General features: G+C 44.5%; 1 protein-coding gene across 7 annotated transcripts in view; it reads left to right on the plus strand.

Annotated features, from left to right (window-relative positions):
* Nucleotides 1–15818, plus strand: part of EPHB1 (EPH receptor B1) — a 324932-nt gene that overhangs the window by 125426 nt on the left and 183688 nt on the right. For all 7 annotated transcript variants that reach the window (XR_013393169.1, XR_013393166.1, XR_013393167.1 and 4 more), the window contains exon 3: nucleotides 3130–3811. Coding sequence is in view for 3 of the 7 variants with exons in the window: in XM_028730892.2 (XP_028586725.2) it covers nucleotides 3130–3811 (682 nt within the window). In the remaining 4 variants the exon portion in view is untranslated. The remainder of the gene's footprint in view (nucleotides 1–3129; nucleotides 3812–15818) is intronic.

The raw sequence follows: 15818 nt of genomic DNA on the forward strand, positions 1-15818 counted from the left end.
CACTAAATGAAACTTTGGCTTAGCTCAGCGCTGCTTGTAAAGATACAAAGACCCCGCAAGCTTCTTTCTAGGAGCATACCCTTGTTCTAGTAAGCCATAATGTGCAAAGTCTGGGTAAGCCAGTGCTATATTATATTATGCTGGAATGCATACAGTGTTACACTATGTGTTATGTACTGAGTGAATAGGATCCAAAAGGCAGCAGTCTGATTGGTCCTAGAACAATAGGATTCAGAATGCAGCAGTCTGATTGGTCCTAGAATAGGATTCAGAATGCAGCAGTCTGATTGGTCCTAGAACAATAGGATTCAGAATGCAGCAGTCTGATTGGTCCTAGAACAATAGGGTCTAGAATGCAGCAGTCTGATTGGTCCACAGGAGCCACACAATCCAGCTCCAGGTGGAAGTGATATTTCACTGTTATTACAATTTTATGGTTGTATTATTGCTCTTTGCTACCTTTAGTAGATATGCCTCAAAAGGGTGACTTATAAATAACCAAATGCAATCTGTCATTCTCCCAGAGTATAGAATCCTGGCTATCTTGGATGTGGAGACTTTACATGTTTATTATTGCAGTTCCATTTTCCAGGATGCAGATCCCTTCCAGGTTGCCTCATGAGTGATATCCAAAGTCATCAGGATTCTTCTCACTGGGCAGCTGGTGGTAGATGGCCTGCAGAGACAGCCAACCTTGCCCCAGTGTCTTCTTTGCCTTTCTCCTTATTTATATGCCACCATCTTGCTGAAAAATGGCCTATAAACCATTAGAGTTTTTCACTGCATATGATATTCCAACAAAACTGGTCACCACACTTTGTTTAAAAATGTCCCTGTCCCATCTTTGGACAACAAGGTCACCAAGGCACATCACAGCTGCAAGTCCTCCAAGGCACATCACAATAATCTTAAAGAAAGCACTACACACAAAAAATAATTCTATTATTAACAGATTAAAAATGGAAGGAACAGTAAAACAACCTGTAACAGCAGGAGAAAAAACCCCTGCTAAAATAGAGGCAGATGAAATACCTGGTGGAGTAGGAATGTCTCCATTATTTGTCTGAAGGCCAGGAGGAAGGATCCAATCAGGCTTCCTGTGGGAGGGAGTTTCCCAACCTTGGCCTCTCTACTAAGAAGACACTGTATCATGTCCTGACCAGATGAGTAGTTGAAGGCGAAGGGACATGGAGTAGGACATCCAACAAGGAACCTCATGGGAGGGAAAATAGCCCTTCAAATATCCTGGTCCCAAACCATTTAAGGCAGGCATCCCCAACCTCCGGATGTTTTGGCCTACAACTACTATGATCCCTAGCTAACAGGAACAGTGGTCAGGGATGATGGGAATTGTAGTCCAAAACATCTGGAGGGCCAAAGGTTGGGGATGCCTGATTTAAGGCACCACAGTGGTACCTCAGTTTACAAACAGTCCTGTTTATGAACTATTCAGTTTATGAACACCGCAAAACCTGAAGTAGTGTTCTGGTTTGTGAACTTTACCGTGGTCTACGAACGGAAGCCAAACAGTGGAAGGGCACTGGCGGTGGGAGGCCTCATTAGGGAAAGCATGCCTCGGTTTAAGAACGGCTTTGGTTTAAGAACGGACTTCAGGAACGGATAAAGTTCGTAAACCGAGGTACCACTGCATAGGTAATAACCAGCACATTGAACTGGAAGCTAGTGCAACTTAGTAGCATTGTAGAAATAATCTTGGCAAAGGTGACTCCCTGCCAGCACTCTGGCAGCTACACTTGCCACTAGTGGAGCAGCCTGCCCTCCTGCACTCCCTGCATCTGGCTGCCCTCTGAAAGCTCCCTGCTTCCCATGGAGGAGCTCTGTTTGCATACATTGGTACACAGACAGATATTCTCCCAGAGGCTGGATAGCAGGGGGCCATAGCAGCCATGCATGTTGGCAGTACGGGGTGGGTTTAATCTGTACACGCCCCTCACCTGTCCTTCCAATGTGGAGCGATGACCATCACCTCCTCTCTTATGTGGCTTTAGGATGCTACAGTGGTACCTTGGTTTACAGATGCTTCAGGTTACAGACTCCGCTAACCCAGAAATAGTACCTCGGGTTAAGAACTTTGCTTCAGGATGAGAACAAAAATTGTGTGGCGGTGGCGCGGCGGCAGTGGGAGGCCCCATTAGCTAAAGTGGTACCCTCAGGTTAAGAACAGTTTCAGGTTAAAAACGGACCTCCAGAACGAATTAAGTTCTTAACCCGAGGTACCACTGTACTGTTATTTTTCTGATCTATGCTGCTGTTGATATTATGATTTAATTGCATTCAGATTCATTGATTGTTTTTATTGTTATTATTGTGAGCTGCCTTGGGAAGCTGAAAGGCAAGGTATAACTGTTTCAGATCCATTAGTCAAATAATAAATGAAATGCCCCTGGTTCCAGAGCAGAATTTATTGGTTTTGATAGCCCACCTACAGGTTTAGGTAGGGTCCCTTTCCTTTTATTGTAGAACTTGAAAAGCAGTATTGAGTCACCAACCTATTTTCAGTAATTTCAGTTAGACCAGCTTGTTAATTTAATTTAATTATAGCCCACTTTTTTTTTCTTTTTACACTAAACACCCTGATAGTTGCCAGCTCTATCCAAGATGAGCATTGCTCAGGAAACTGCCAAGCTTACAGAGGCTCTGCCAATTAGGGGTTAAAAGAGGTCAAACTATCAGAAGAGCAGAAACTGGTTGATTTTTATGATCTTTGTCACAGAACCTTAAGGGCATCAGATGATTCAGAGTTACATCAGCTTCAAGAAGGGGGTTAGCATATGAGTAAAAATCTAAATGTGTGTGTCACTTTGCTGGCCTCAAGCAGTGTGTGTGTGTGTGTGTGTGTGTGTGACTGGGCCAAGAACTCTTAGCTTATTGGCTTTGTTTCTGTTGGCTGATTCCATGCTCATGGAACAGACCCTAAAATTAGGGATGTCTCTCACGTTTTTCAGAACTGAAAGTAGAACACACAAATCCTCCAAGTCTTGTGTATCCCAGCTAGCTTGCAGTGATTAATGATCTCCCTGGTTTAAAGTGCCATCTCTATGTTTCGTTCTCTCCATTCATTTTAATTGCCTGATTCCCCCTCCCTCCCTTCTTATTTGTTCCACACAGTGGGAAGAAGTCAGTGGCTACGATGAGAACCTCAACACTATCCGGACTTACCAGGTGTGCAATGTCTTTGAGCCCAACCAGAACAACTGGCTCCTCACCACGTTCATCAACCGACGGGGTGCGCACCGCATCTACACAGAGATGCGCTTCACGGTGAGGGACTGCAGCAGCCTCCCGAATGTCCCTGGTTCTTGCAAGGAAACCTTCAACCTGTATTACTATGAGACAGACTCTGTCATCGCCACCAAGAAGTCAGCCTTCTGGACAGAGGCCCCTTACCTCAAGGTGGACACCATCGCTGCAGACGAGAGCTTCTCTCAGGTGGACTTTGGTGGCAGGTTGATGAAGGTGAACACAGAGGTGAGGAGCTTTGGTCCCCTCAATCGCAACGGCTTTTACCTGGCCTTTCAGGATTATGGGGCGTGCATGTCACTGCTGTCGGTGAGGGTCTTCTTTAAGAAATGCCCCAGCGTGGTGCAGAATTTTGCCATCTTCCCAGAGACGATGACAGGAGCAGAGAGCACCTCCCTAGTGATTGCACGGGGCACGTGCATCCCGAATGCCGAGGAGGTGGATGTGCCCATTAAGTTGTACTGCAATGGTGATGGGGAGTGGATGGTTCCCATTGGCCGCTGTACCTGCAAGGCTGGATATGAGCCCGAGAACAATGTGGCCTGCAAAGGTAAGGTGATGATTCGTTGAGATGCTGTGTGATGATGGCCAGAGAGAAATCCTTGATAGCCCAAGTGGCTGTTAAGGGGCTGGTTTGATAGCATTGTTTGCCCCCAGCAACTTGGAACAGCCAACCTGTATTAATGCCAGTGTGTTTGGGATTGCCTGGGAATTAAAGTTTTGCATTGCTTTGTCCACCTTGGATAGCTGTAGCTCTGAGTTGAGTCTTTTCAGTAGCTGTAGCAAGGGTTGCTAAGAACTGTCCTAAGTGGTACCTGCCTTAAACCAAGTCAGGCAGAAAATGTGACATCTTAATAAATGAGATAAGGACTGAGATGATGTATGTTGAGCAGTGACAGTGATTTACTTGTGATTCCTCTGTCCAATTGTGTTTTGCCTTAGCTTTATGCCACACAGTTGTTCAGAGTAGAAAATCCCACTTATATTTTATCCCAGTGCTGAAGCTCCTGAAATGACCATCAAATGAGCAGCTTCTCTGCTCATGGTTGAGTCATAGCATATAGGAAACTCATTTGTGAATGTCTAGTATCCTAGGTGTAAATTTGCAGTGTAATTTGCAAGTTGATAATACTTCACAGTAGTATTCACACCCTTTCTGTATCTATTTGGTAAATGCTTTTTTTGGAGGGATCAATTTTGTTGGCATCAGCATTTAACAATGAGCTTTTGGTGGAGCAAATGGGACTGCGGCAGAGGTCATGTCTGCAAATATCTGTGGTTTCATAAGGATCAAATGTGGCCTTCACTGAGCTCGGCCCAGAGGAACCTTTACTTAGGTGAAATCTCTCAGTCAACATTTTGCCACGTATTTACTGGATAATACATCCCACAAAGTTGGATCCAGGGTGACCTATGTTAGGCTGACCTACTGATACTGTTGTGACAGGTGAACATGTCTGTTCTGTCAGGAAAGCTCTACCAGGAAGAGGAGCAGCAAATGCCACTGCCTGCTTGGCGCTCTGCCTCGTGAGCAGGCAGGTGGTAGCTATGATGGTGGTGGTGGTGGTGAAGAAGAAGAAGAAGAGCAGCAGGAGCAACTCATGAAAATGGTGTTGAGACTTTCTGATGGAGAGGGATAATGGAGAGTATCTAGTGCAAGGAACCTCAAAAACCTAGAGTTGACACTCTTTGGATGAATTCAAATGAAAGGCAGTGTGTTATTGTTCTAAATGGCATGGGCCTTGCCTCTGTGTATGAATTGAGCCTTGGGAGTTAGCTTCTCCAGGCTGAGAAATCTGAGGTGGGTAAGTTAGACATATAGAATATGGTTGAAATTATTTCCCTCTCTGTTTTCAACAATGGCGACGTGGGAGGTAAAGGTACTCTATACAGCTGCAGGGTATGGAGCACACACTAGGGAAATGCTAACATCTAGGGACCATGATGTGATCTGGCTTCTGTAAGTTCAAGGCCATATATGGGGATCTTTTATTGTGAAGTGACTGCTGTGTGTGGAAACAAGTATATGTCACAATGTCAAGGCTATAAGTGGCTGAGATTATGCAAATGGCAGTACATAGTTGGCCATGTGCCCGAGGCGGCACATTCTGAATGCTGTGTCTCACACAGAATGTTTGCAGTGTTTGTAGTGAAACCCTGAGGGAACTGCATGTAAATGTTTAGTAAATACTTCAAATAGAAAAAGGTGCATACTTTTTATAGAGAACATACTGTGCAAAAAGTTACTTGACCTTATTTCTCATTCACACTTTTAAATGCTCTCTAAAACAACATATTGCCAGCACAGTCTAATATTAGCAAATATATTGCTTTGCTTTCAGTATGCTTTCTAAAAGATAGCTGCTTGTGGAGTTTTTATAAGATGAAATTAGTATCTAAGGAAAATAGAAATTGAATCTAAGGGCCAAAACAGATGTGATGCAGTCGATTCATGATTGCATTTCCCAACTTTTTATTGTTAAACTTTAAAGCAGCCATAAGGGGATACCCAGTTTTTGTAGGAGCAGTGATAGTGAGGGAGTGTAGGTTGAAACATTTTCCTCTGCTGTTTTCTCCATTTAAATCCTCCCCCCAAAATTTTGCTATTACCAAACTGAGAAAAATCCCAAACATGGTAGAGCTATCTGTATTTTTCCCCAGCAGGGCTGATGGCAGCTTTGGGGTGGGGTGGAAAAGCAATTTCGATTAAGAAATGACATGGAAGAAAGGCATGGCATGGGTGCCTTTGGGAGGAAGAGCAAGATATAAATCAGGGGTCAGCAACCTTTTTCAGCCATGGGCTGGTCCACCATCCCTCAGACCTTGTGGGGGGCCAGACTATATTTTGAAAAAAAATATGAACAAGTTCCTATGCCCCACAAATAACCCAGAGATGCATTTTAAATAAAAGGACACATTCTACTCATGTAGAAACACGCTGATTCCTGGACTGTCCATGGACCGGATTGACAAGGTGATTGGGCCACATCCAGCCCCTGGGCCTTAGGTTGCCTACCCCTGATATAAATCACCATCTTGGATGCTGTTTGTGATCCCAGATCTGCTCACACAATGCTTTCTCAGGCATCCAGATTCAAAATGGTTGGTTCTGGCTGCTTGGAAGCCAAACAGAAACACCACATAAAAGCCAGCATACCACCACAAGTGTATCCAAAAATCCTCGTTTTCTGCAAAGCTGCCACCCTTCACTCATACCAACTGTGCTCACTGGAGAAGGTACCATTGGTACTCATATGAAAGATGTCTTGATTGGGGGGTGGTGGCTAGGGCTACCTGAGGCCGGCTAAGTAAGCACACTAGGCTCTTACAAACAATAAGGTCACAACTCTACTAATAACAGACTTAAGATGAGTGAACTACTAAACAACTCACTCCTTTGGTCTTGAATTTTGCATGAATGACTAAGATTCAAGCTAGCTGAGCCAGAAGGAGAATTGTCCCCCTCCACAGAAGGAGAGGAGCTGACATTTGGAAAATGATAAAGTTTTTTTTTTCTGCCTTCAAGTGATCTGGCACAAGATAACATCTCAACTGGTGGTGCCCTAGTGCCCCCACTCCCAGAAATACCTTTCAGATGAGTACCAGTACTACCTGAGCTCTATGCATAACTAAAGACCTGAGGCCCATAAAAGAATGGGAAGAAGTGAAAATCCCTACTGCCTGTGTGTGCGTGCACACACATATATGGTCAGTGCAATTTATATTCACAGTGGTCTCATCATGACTTCTCTTACATCCTCTAGCTTTATTATAAATGGATTGTGCACACATTACCAGCTTAAAACATAGCAAGGTGGCTTTCTCCTGCTGAGTTTCAAACAGCCTTTGTACATTGTTGTACACATTAGTATGGTTGAATGTGTTTGCCTGCTTTCTGTCCACACCAGTGGGTGGAGAGGATAGGTAGATGTCTTTATGTGGTTTACATTTTCAAATCAAAGTGAAGCTGATTTGGGGGGAAATGCATGAAAATGCAGCATTTGTCAAGAATCTACAGGCTAGATAGATATGGATTGTGGCTGACATAGTGCCTATGTGGCTTCCTCAACATGCAATGGGAATGCACTGGATGCTTGAGTGAATGGAACATGTATACAGCCAAGATGAGTAGTATGTTTATGAAGTGGAATGCATGCAAATATGGCCTTGATAATGAGGCCAGTTTCTAGTCCTAGCACTACAATAGCATCTTCCAGCAGAAAACTGCCCCTGGGAAGCCCACAAGCAGGATATGAAATGAGATATCCATCCCTATTGATTGTCTCCAACATATGGTAATTAGAGAGCCCAACAGAACATATTTACATGGAACTGCAGGTCCCTAAAGTTGGGATACTTTTCCCAATTGAAGGGGTTAAAATTAGTTTACGTAAGCCTGCCTGGTTTAAGAAGAAAATGGAAGCTGTTTATACAGTGGTAGCTCGTGTTAAGTACTTAATTCGTTCCGGAGGTCCGTTCTTAACCTGAAACTGTTCTTAACCTGAAGCACCACTTTAGCTAATGGGGCCTCCTGCTGCTGCCGCGCCGCTGGAGCACAATTTATGTTCTCATCCTGAAGCAAAGTTCTTAACCCGAGGTACTATTTCTGGGTTAGCGGAGTCTGTAACCTGAAGCGTATGTAACCTGAAGCGTATGTAACCCGAGGTACCACTGTACTGCGGAAACACCAGTAGTGTTTATTTGGTTTAATAATGGAAGTGTAAGATCCCTAGCGAGAAAGGGTGCAGTGAAAGAAAGCAGTAAAAAAAATAATTATAGTTCTCCATATAGCCTATACAATGCAATAGAAACATAAAAAAAACCCTAGGAGATAATTGATGACCGTATGATATTCACCATCTAGTGGCATCATGAGCAGGTGCTGAAATAAATTAAAACCAAATTATAACATTACAAAGATTAAATATGAATAATGGAGCAGAGTAAAGCTTATGGAGCAGAAAAGGAGTGGAAGGATTTTGTGCTGTGGCAACAGTGATGAGATACCTGCGGCCCTCTTGGTGCTGTTGGCCTTTGTGATGTTAACATATGAGAGAGTGCTGGAGGTGAAATAGTTAAACAGGTTACCCAATCAGGACCCAGGTGGAGTCAGAGGGACTATAAAACCAGCTCTGGGAGGGGCAAAGGGGGAGTTCGTTGGAGAGTTCGTTGGGAGTTGGGTGGTTGGTTGGGTTGGAGTGGGAGTGGGAGTGAATTGGGATAGAGTCTGTGATTAGGTTGAATTAGTGTAGCGAAATAAGCTGAGTCAGGAAGTTAGAAGCTAGGATGACAATATCTGAGAGGTGGTTTAGTGAGTGAGAGCAGGTAGTGGAAGTTATAGGTCTGGATAGGCACCCCATGAATGTAATTGACCGATACCATTTATGAAACCATACACTTGTTAAACTGCAATAAATAAACGGAAGTTTATGTTCCAATTTAACCCTGACTGGACTCAGTATTGTCCCAGGTAGGGCCTGCGTGGTGGCAGCGAGAAATAAAGTGGTGGCACAGGGATCAATAGATGGTGAAATGTCCGGGGACCCTGTGTGATCGCCACAGCCTCCAACTCCCATTAATCCCAACCAGCATGGCCACAGGTCAGGAATGATGGGAAATGCAGTTCAACAAGGTCTGGAGGGTCACAGGTATCCCACACTGGCTTTACAAGACCTAACCTTTAAGCCAGGATTTCTAAAAACAGCATTGATTGGCATCCATAGGCCTACAATGGAGAGGTTGGATCATCCCTAAGTGCACCTTAGTACAGTGACTAAATGGCAGCTGTCAGTGCTTCTCTTTTGGTATTAATGGTGCACATTTAGAAGCATTTGCAGCATTCCTGGAAAGGGATTATATTTCTTCCCTTGGGGCACTCTTGGGCTGCACAGCTTCAAAGCATGCACTGGTCACGCAGTAATCCTTGCCTGCCATGTTGACAGGTCAGGTGATAAGTGCATAGATGGTGATGGTCAGATGCACCTTATAAAAATAGCCGTGGTCCTTTAATTGCTAACACTGGCAAGCAGTAAGAGAGAATGGGAAATGCAGTCTCTTTTATTGCACTGTTCAGGAGAAGAGAACTGGCACCCTAAATTGGAGGCCTCGGACGGGGTGTCTACCAGCGGCAGATGGTGATCAGGCTTCTGGCTGAGCTGGGAACTGAAAGTGGTAGACCAATCACTGGAATGGGGTGTCAGCTGACGTAACACAGTCTGCTGCCTTAGGGATCCTTGCCATTGCGCTCCTCAGATCCCCATTCAACACTCCTGTCACACTCTCCCCTCCCCATTCTATTGCATCAAAGCTCCTAATTTAGCTGAGACTTATGATGGAGACAGCATAGCTAGTTTCTCCTTTCATGGAATAGCCTTTTTTATTCTGCTCATGGTGGCTTAGATTAGATTCCAGTACACATTTTAACGGTTTCCAGCTCATATCAAGATGGAAAGCCCAATTTTGAGTAGGAGACATAATGGCTGATAATATGAATTAATTCATCCCTTTACATAGGCTACATACGGTAGGTATTTGTGAAGACAGTTGCAAATAGCTTACTGTGACCCAGCTCTGAATGCATTCTCCAAGATTGTAGGTTTGCCTTGTTCCTGCCCTTCTTTGACTTCACGTACTTGGCGTTACCTTGATTTTCTGTGCCCCATGAATCTATAGAATTTGTAGAATGTATAAAACTATCGCGGGACGCGGGTGGCGCTGTGGGTAAAACCTCAGCACCTAGGACTTGCCGATCACATGGTCGGCAGTTCGAATCCCCGTGGCAGGGTGCGCTCCCGTTGTTCGGTCCCAGTGCCTGCCAACCTAGCAGTTCGAAAGCACCCCCGGGTGCAAGTAGATAAATAGGGACCGCTTACCAGCGGGAAGGTAAACGGCGTTCCGTGTGCTGCGCTGGCTTGCCAGATGCAGCTTTGTCACGCTGGCCACGTGACCCGGAAGTGTCTGCGGACAGCGCTGGCTCCCGGCCTCTTGAGTGAGATGAGCGCACAACCCTAGAATCTGGCAAGACTGGCCCGTACGGGCAGGGGTACCTTTACCTTTTATAAAACTATCACAATGGGATTGGAGTCCAAGGTTGGTGCGGGTGTTCATTGGCTGAGGATCTGCACCATAAGCAGAGGACCTATTGACAAGAGCCCACTGTCCTTATTGTAGTGGAACAATATAGTGGAACAAGGTGCATTGTGAGGTAAGAGATGATGTAATAGCAAAGTAGTAAGATGAGTAATACAGCTTCTGAACTCTAGGACCTTTGCGATCATGACGACAGGAATAGTAATGGGATAAGGGATGCATGCTTTGATAGCACCTGAGACACGCATGAACATGACCTCAAATGTCCTTCAAAGCAAAACCAATCCAGGGCTATGTGGCTTGATCAATTTTGACACCCCTCCTCCAAAAGATTTCCCCTTCTTGCTTGGAAACTCATTGCCCCCTCAGGCTGGCCTTGATTATTTGTCAGCACCAAGGTGCAGGGGCTGTTGTAAGGCAAAATCAAACTGCAGATTGCTTTCTTGAAGAAGGCCACGCAACAGCTGCCTTGTGAAGGCAGAACTCTCCGAAGTGATGTTTGTGATTTCTTGGCTTCAAAGGGCTGTGTGGGGCTGCGTTGGCTGGCTGGGCCTCTTTCATCTTTCTCATTATTTCCTGAGTGAAACGGCAGGAATCAGAACAAGCCTTGATTGGTTCTGATTTAAATGGAACTCCGGGAACGACACTCTGATTCTTTCTCTTAATTGGAACTTTTCTCTCTCTTGTTTTGGGCTTTGCCATGCGTGCTGTCAATTTGATACCGCCTGCTGGAATCCTCATAGGGTTTGGATTTATAAATATGGAAATTATGTAATTTCTCCTTTTATGTTACTGCTTTCTGAGTTTTTATTAACATTGCTCATTTCCCCCCCTTTATGCCTAGTGGCTTTACTGAAACTTTCTGCTCTTTGAAATAACATTCCAGTTTGAAAGGTTCAGTCCAAAGTTGCTGGAAGGCAAGGCAATGAAAAAGTTGGGAGTGTTGGACATGGTGACACTACTGAAGGCAGCTTTCAAAATGTTAATAGTAATATAAAGTAAGAGAAAGAAAGAAAGAAAGAAAGAAAGAAAGAAAGAAAGAAAGAAAGAAAGAAAGAAAGCCATCATGGGTCTGAGAATAACTGAATTCTATGCAAAGACTAATTTCAAAAAGTTGTAGTTATAGGGGAATCATCTTTTTCTTTCCTTAAAAAAAATATGTTTCTAGATCTCACCATTACAGAAATTGCTGCATAATACAATTCTCAAGTCTTCCAAGAGAATTAATTTTTTTAAACATTTGGTTCTTATAATTTTTTGACCTGCTAAGTCTTTTTATACTGTACTTTGCAAAACTATAAAACTTAGAGTCACTGTTATTTATTTGAAAGATTTCTAGGCTGCCCTATAGGCCAATGTCATGAATGGATTCATGCCAGTGACATGAGAATGATCAGTTTCAGGTTTGAAATCCAATTCTGGGACTTTCAGTAAACTGGAAGAAGTGGCTGCAATGTGCCTTAAATATTAATTTAATAACTATTTGATGTTTTAATTACCTGATTTTCTTTCTGTCTGTCTCATATGGCTTTCTCCTTTCCAGTTAATAGCAGACCTCCTTGGCTTAAACTCGACAAACTATATCAAATTTTGAAGATTAAAATTTTGAAGATTTATTTGCTTTGCTCACAAGAGATGCTTTTTTAAAAACGTGTGTTTGATTGCAATATAATGTTCAGTCACTAGATGGCTCTATGTGCTCTGTGGAGTTAAATAGAGGGTGTGTCCTTTATAGACAAAGAAGCGAGAAACAGCTCAAGGTGTGTGGAAAGGCATTTTTTTGGTTCGCAGGTAATACTGATGACAAAGACCCATACCTTGTACAATGAGCAGTTCAAGACCTGGCCAGAATCTCCATTTCTTTACTCTAACACAATAGCAGCAATATTCATTTCCATTTAGTAAAAGATGGAAGATGTTTTCCAGTACTGTACATTTGCTTATACCACCATTCTCCCAAAGAAGTATGAATCTTTGCATATACATGCATTTCCAAGATCTTTCAATCCCCAGGGAACAAGGGAAGGTGTGAAAAGGGTAATCTTCTTAAAGGATTTATTTGTGTTTTGCAAAGGGTGTAAAGCTGACGAAAGGGCCCTGCTCCAGGTCATCCTCTGCCTTTCTTTCCATCTGCCTGCACTTATCCCATGTCAGTCGCTACACAGCCTCAGCATGCTACTCACAGCGGTGCAATTACCCATTGCTGCATCTTTGCGCAAAACTAATGACATTTTCACCAGTTTTATCCAGGGCAAAAGGTGGTTCCCATAGCAGGCCATAGTGAAAAGGGTTAAATTGTTCACTCTGGCCAGAATCGCCTCTTTTAATATAAAACATGTATGAAGTAATTTCTCGGAGCAGAGATTGTTTGTTTGTTTGTGTGTGTGTGTGTGTTTTAAAACGCTTTGAAAATAAATAAAACAAAGTGTGTTTCCCCCCACCCCCTGCAAATATTTGTGAACAATTGCTTTCAATGAGGTAGACCTGAAGCTCACTCTCTATATAGTGCAGCCACATGGTCCAGTGTTGCCATACACCTGGGATTTCTTGGACACGTCTGGTTTTGGGAGACCAGCACCCGCATCCAGCAAGATTTTTGCATTTTGGTTTAAATGTCCGGGTTTGGGTTTTAAATTTTTTTAAACGTTTTTGGGTTGTTGTTTTATTAAATTGTGAGATATGCACATGCTCAGAATGCACTGTGTCCTGGAACAAGAAGCAGGCATCAGGTGGTCAGGAGCTGCCTGCCAGGGGTTGCACTAGGTTTGGTGTTCCTGGCTGCTGCCAGGCCTTGCACTGTCTTCCTGGGGCCGCGCTGGTCCCCACAGTCACCTGGCCTTGCGTGGCCTTCTAGGGGCCACTCAGCCTCTCTTATTGTGAGCAGGAGGCCGAAGCCAGCAGAGAGGGGAGGGGAAAAGAAGGGAGCAATCGGGTGAGGAAGGAAGAGGAAGAGTTTGGATTTGATATCCCGCTTTATCACTACCCGAAGGAGTCTCAAAGCGGCTAACATTCTCCTTTCCCTTTCTCCCCCACAACAAACACTCTGTGAGGTGAGTGGGGCTGAGAGACTTCAGAGAAGTGTGACTAGCCCAAGGTCACCCTGCAGCTGGAGGAGTGAAGATGCGAACCCGGTTCACCAGATTACAAATCTACCGCTCTTAACCACTACACCACACTGGAAGGGGAGGGTTAGTGGCAGGGAGGGGGTGAGTGAGGGAGATATGGGATGATGGGGGGGGGGGTGTCTGGATGGTGATGGTGGGGAGTGTCCAGGTTTTTGATCCCCAAAATATGGCATCCCTAGCATGGCATACAGTCTATCGGTTCATCCAAACCTATTTTGCTTCCTGTTGCAGCTGACACAAATGGGGATAGAAGAGCCTGCAATCACATATTTTACTCATTGAAACAATGTTTCCTTTCTCATCCGAAATCTTTTGACAGTGATGGCAAATTATAAATACCTGTGCCTTTTCCGGCGCCTTTGCAAGAATACAGAAAATATGAATTGGCATTGGAGGTGGTGCTTACTGTTGGCAAGGCCATAGTCCTGTGTTCAGAGCTCTGTGTGATAACTGAATATTCTTTTCAGGCTTTCTTTTCTTTTTTTGCCGAGAAGAAAGAAGCAACAGATATTATTGCTTGGTATGAATCAATTTGCAGCTGATAGCAATATTCATTTATTTCGGTAGTGCTCCCAGTGTGCGTGGCATTTTACAAGAGTATAAGAGGACAGGTCTGTGTCCCGAAGGACTTTCAGTTTAAAATTTGACAAGGGGAAACAACAGAAAAAGGGGATGGAAATGGAGGCTGGGGGTAAAAGGGACGCACTGTGTGTGTTTTTCAATTGCACTTTCTGAGACTTAGCTATAAACTGGGTTACATTAGGGGAAGGCTGACTAAACTGTTTCTCTCCAGATGTTGCTGGATTGCAACACACATCATCTCTATTTGCCATATTGGCTGGGTCAGAGCTGAAGCTCAGCATTAGGCAGCCGCCCCTGCACTGTGGGGGTTCTTGTGCCTGTTAGAATTCCTGCTCCATGATTGCAGTCATGGGATTGTTGTCTATCACATGATGGTGTATGTTTTGACTCCACAGAGTGGGAAGTGACGGAGACAGAATGTTTGTGTTACTGTGTTCCGTGAAGAGGGACTATTGTCCTTTGTTTTTTCCCCTCTTTGCTGTCTGATGCTAGAGAGAGAAGGAGCCATATTGCAGTGCTCCGTGTATGTTTATATGTAAATAAAGTAGATTAGCCAAAATGCTGACTTGCTGAGGTCTGTCACGCAAGTTGCGCAAACTCTGTGGATCCCTAAATGTGCTGGTGTCGGTTGGCATCGGTCGCTGTGATGTTTGGGCTGAAGAAAGCTTTTGAAGCTCCCGAACGAAAGACCAGGAGGGAGAGAACATGCCAGTTGGGCATGTGTCTCTGCCAGGGTTCTACTCGAGTGTAGGCTGAACTCCTGACAGTGCCCAAGGCTTCATGGAAGAGGTGGGTTTTGAGCAATATCGGGGGGTGGGGGTGGCGGCATCTCACAGTTATGCCTCCTTGTTCGAGAGCAATGAAAGCTGTGCCCCTGTGCAAGGCTAGCAGCGTCCTGTCCTTTTTTGGTGCCTGGCGCATGCTGGGTCAACAGAACCCACCATGCCAGGCCAGCCTGCACCACCAACGCCACCGGGCATGTGCATGCAAGGCGCAGAGGGTTCACAGAGCCTGTGCAAGAGCTTGGCCCTGGCCACTGGTGTGGCTGTACTGTGCCCCGCCCCCATCCCCTCCCACATGCCATGGTCCAGGCCTTTTCCAAGGCCTTCTTAGTTACTGTCAGATTGCAGCATAAACCATAGACACTAAAAGTGGCATGTGTGAAAAGGGTCAGATCAATGATGGTATGGTGACCACTGGAGACAGTCAGAGCACAAGAATGAAAATGCTTCAAAATGGCAGAAAGGGCTTATTAGAGAACAGAAGTCAAGGTTGTGTTTAAAGTTTGCCCTCAGAAGTGCCCTTTAAGCATCTGCTCATATTGGCATACCAGGCTTACTCCCGTGAATTGTGCTTGTTGTTTAATTTTGCCAGGACCTGGAAGTGAATCCAGAAGACTCACAGTGGGGGCTATGAATCCTTATCCTGCTGGTAGGGACCACGGCAGGATTCAGCGGTGGCAGCAGATGGGTCACACCTTGGATAATTTTCCAGCCAAGAGCTTTTACAGATGAATGGATTGCATGAGCTGTGCCTAAAAGAAGCCTTTGCTTGTCCCTTTTACTGCAGAAGCAAGAACACACCAACGCTTTGTGAGCAAAGTCTGAAAAGGAGAGAGGGGGGAAACAAGCCATTTGTGTAATATCTTCCTGCCTTTGCAAAAAGCTCTGGTGTAATGATGTTATTTAGTGAGCAGATTTTGCTTTCTTTTGTTTTTCTTTTCACCTTGGTTTTGGATTCATGTGCACTAAAACAATGTTT

The sequence above is a fragment of the Podarcis muralis genome, chromosome 6, assembly GCF_964188315.1.
Source record: "Podarcis muralis chromosome 6, rPodMur119.hap1.1, whole genome shotgun sequence".
NCBI classification, from domain to species: domain Eukaryota; kingdom Metazoa; phylum Chordata; class Lepidosauria; order Squamata; family Lacertidae; genus Podarcis; species Podarcis muralis.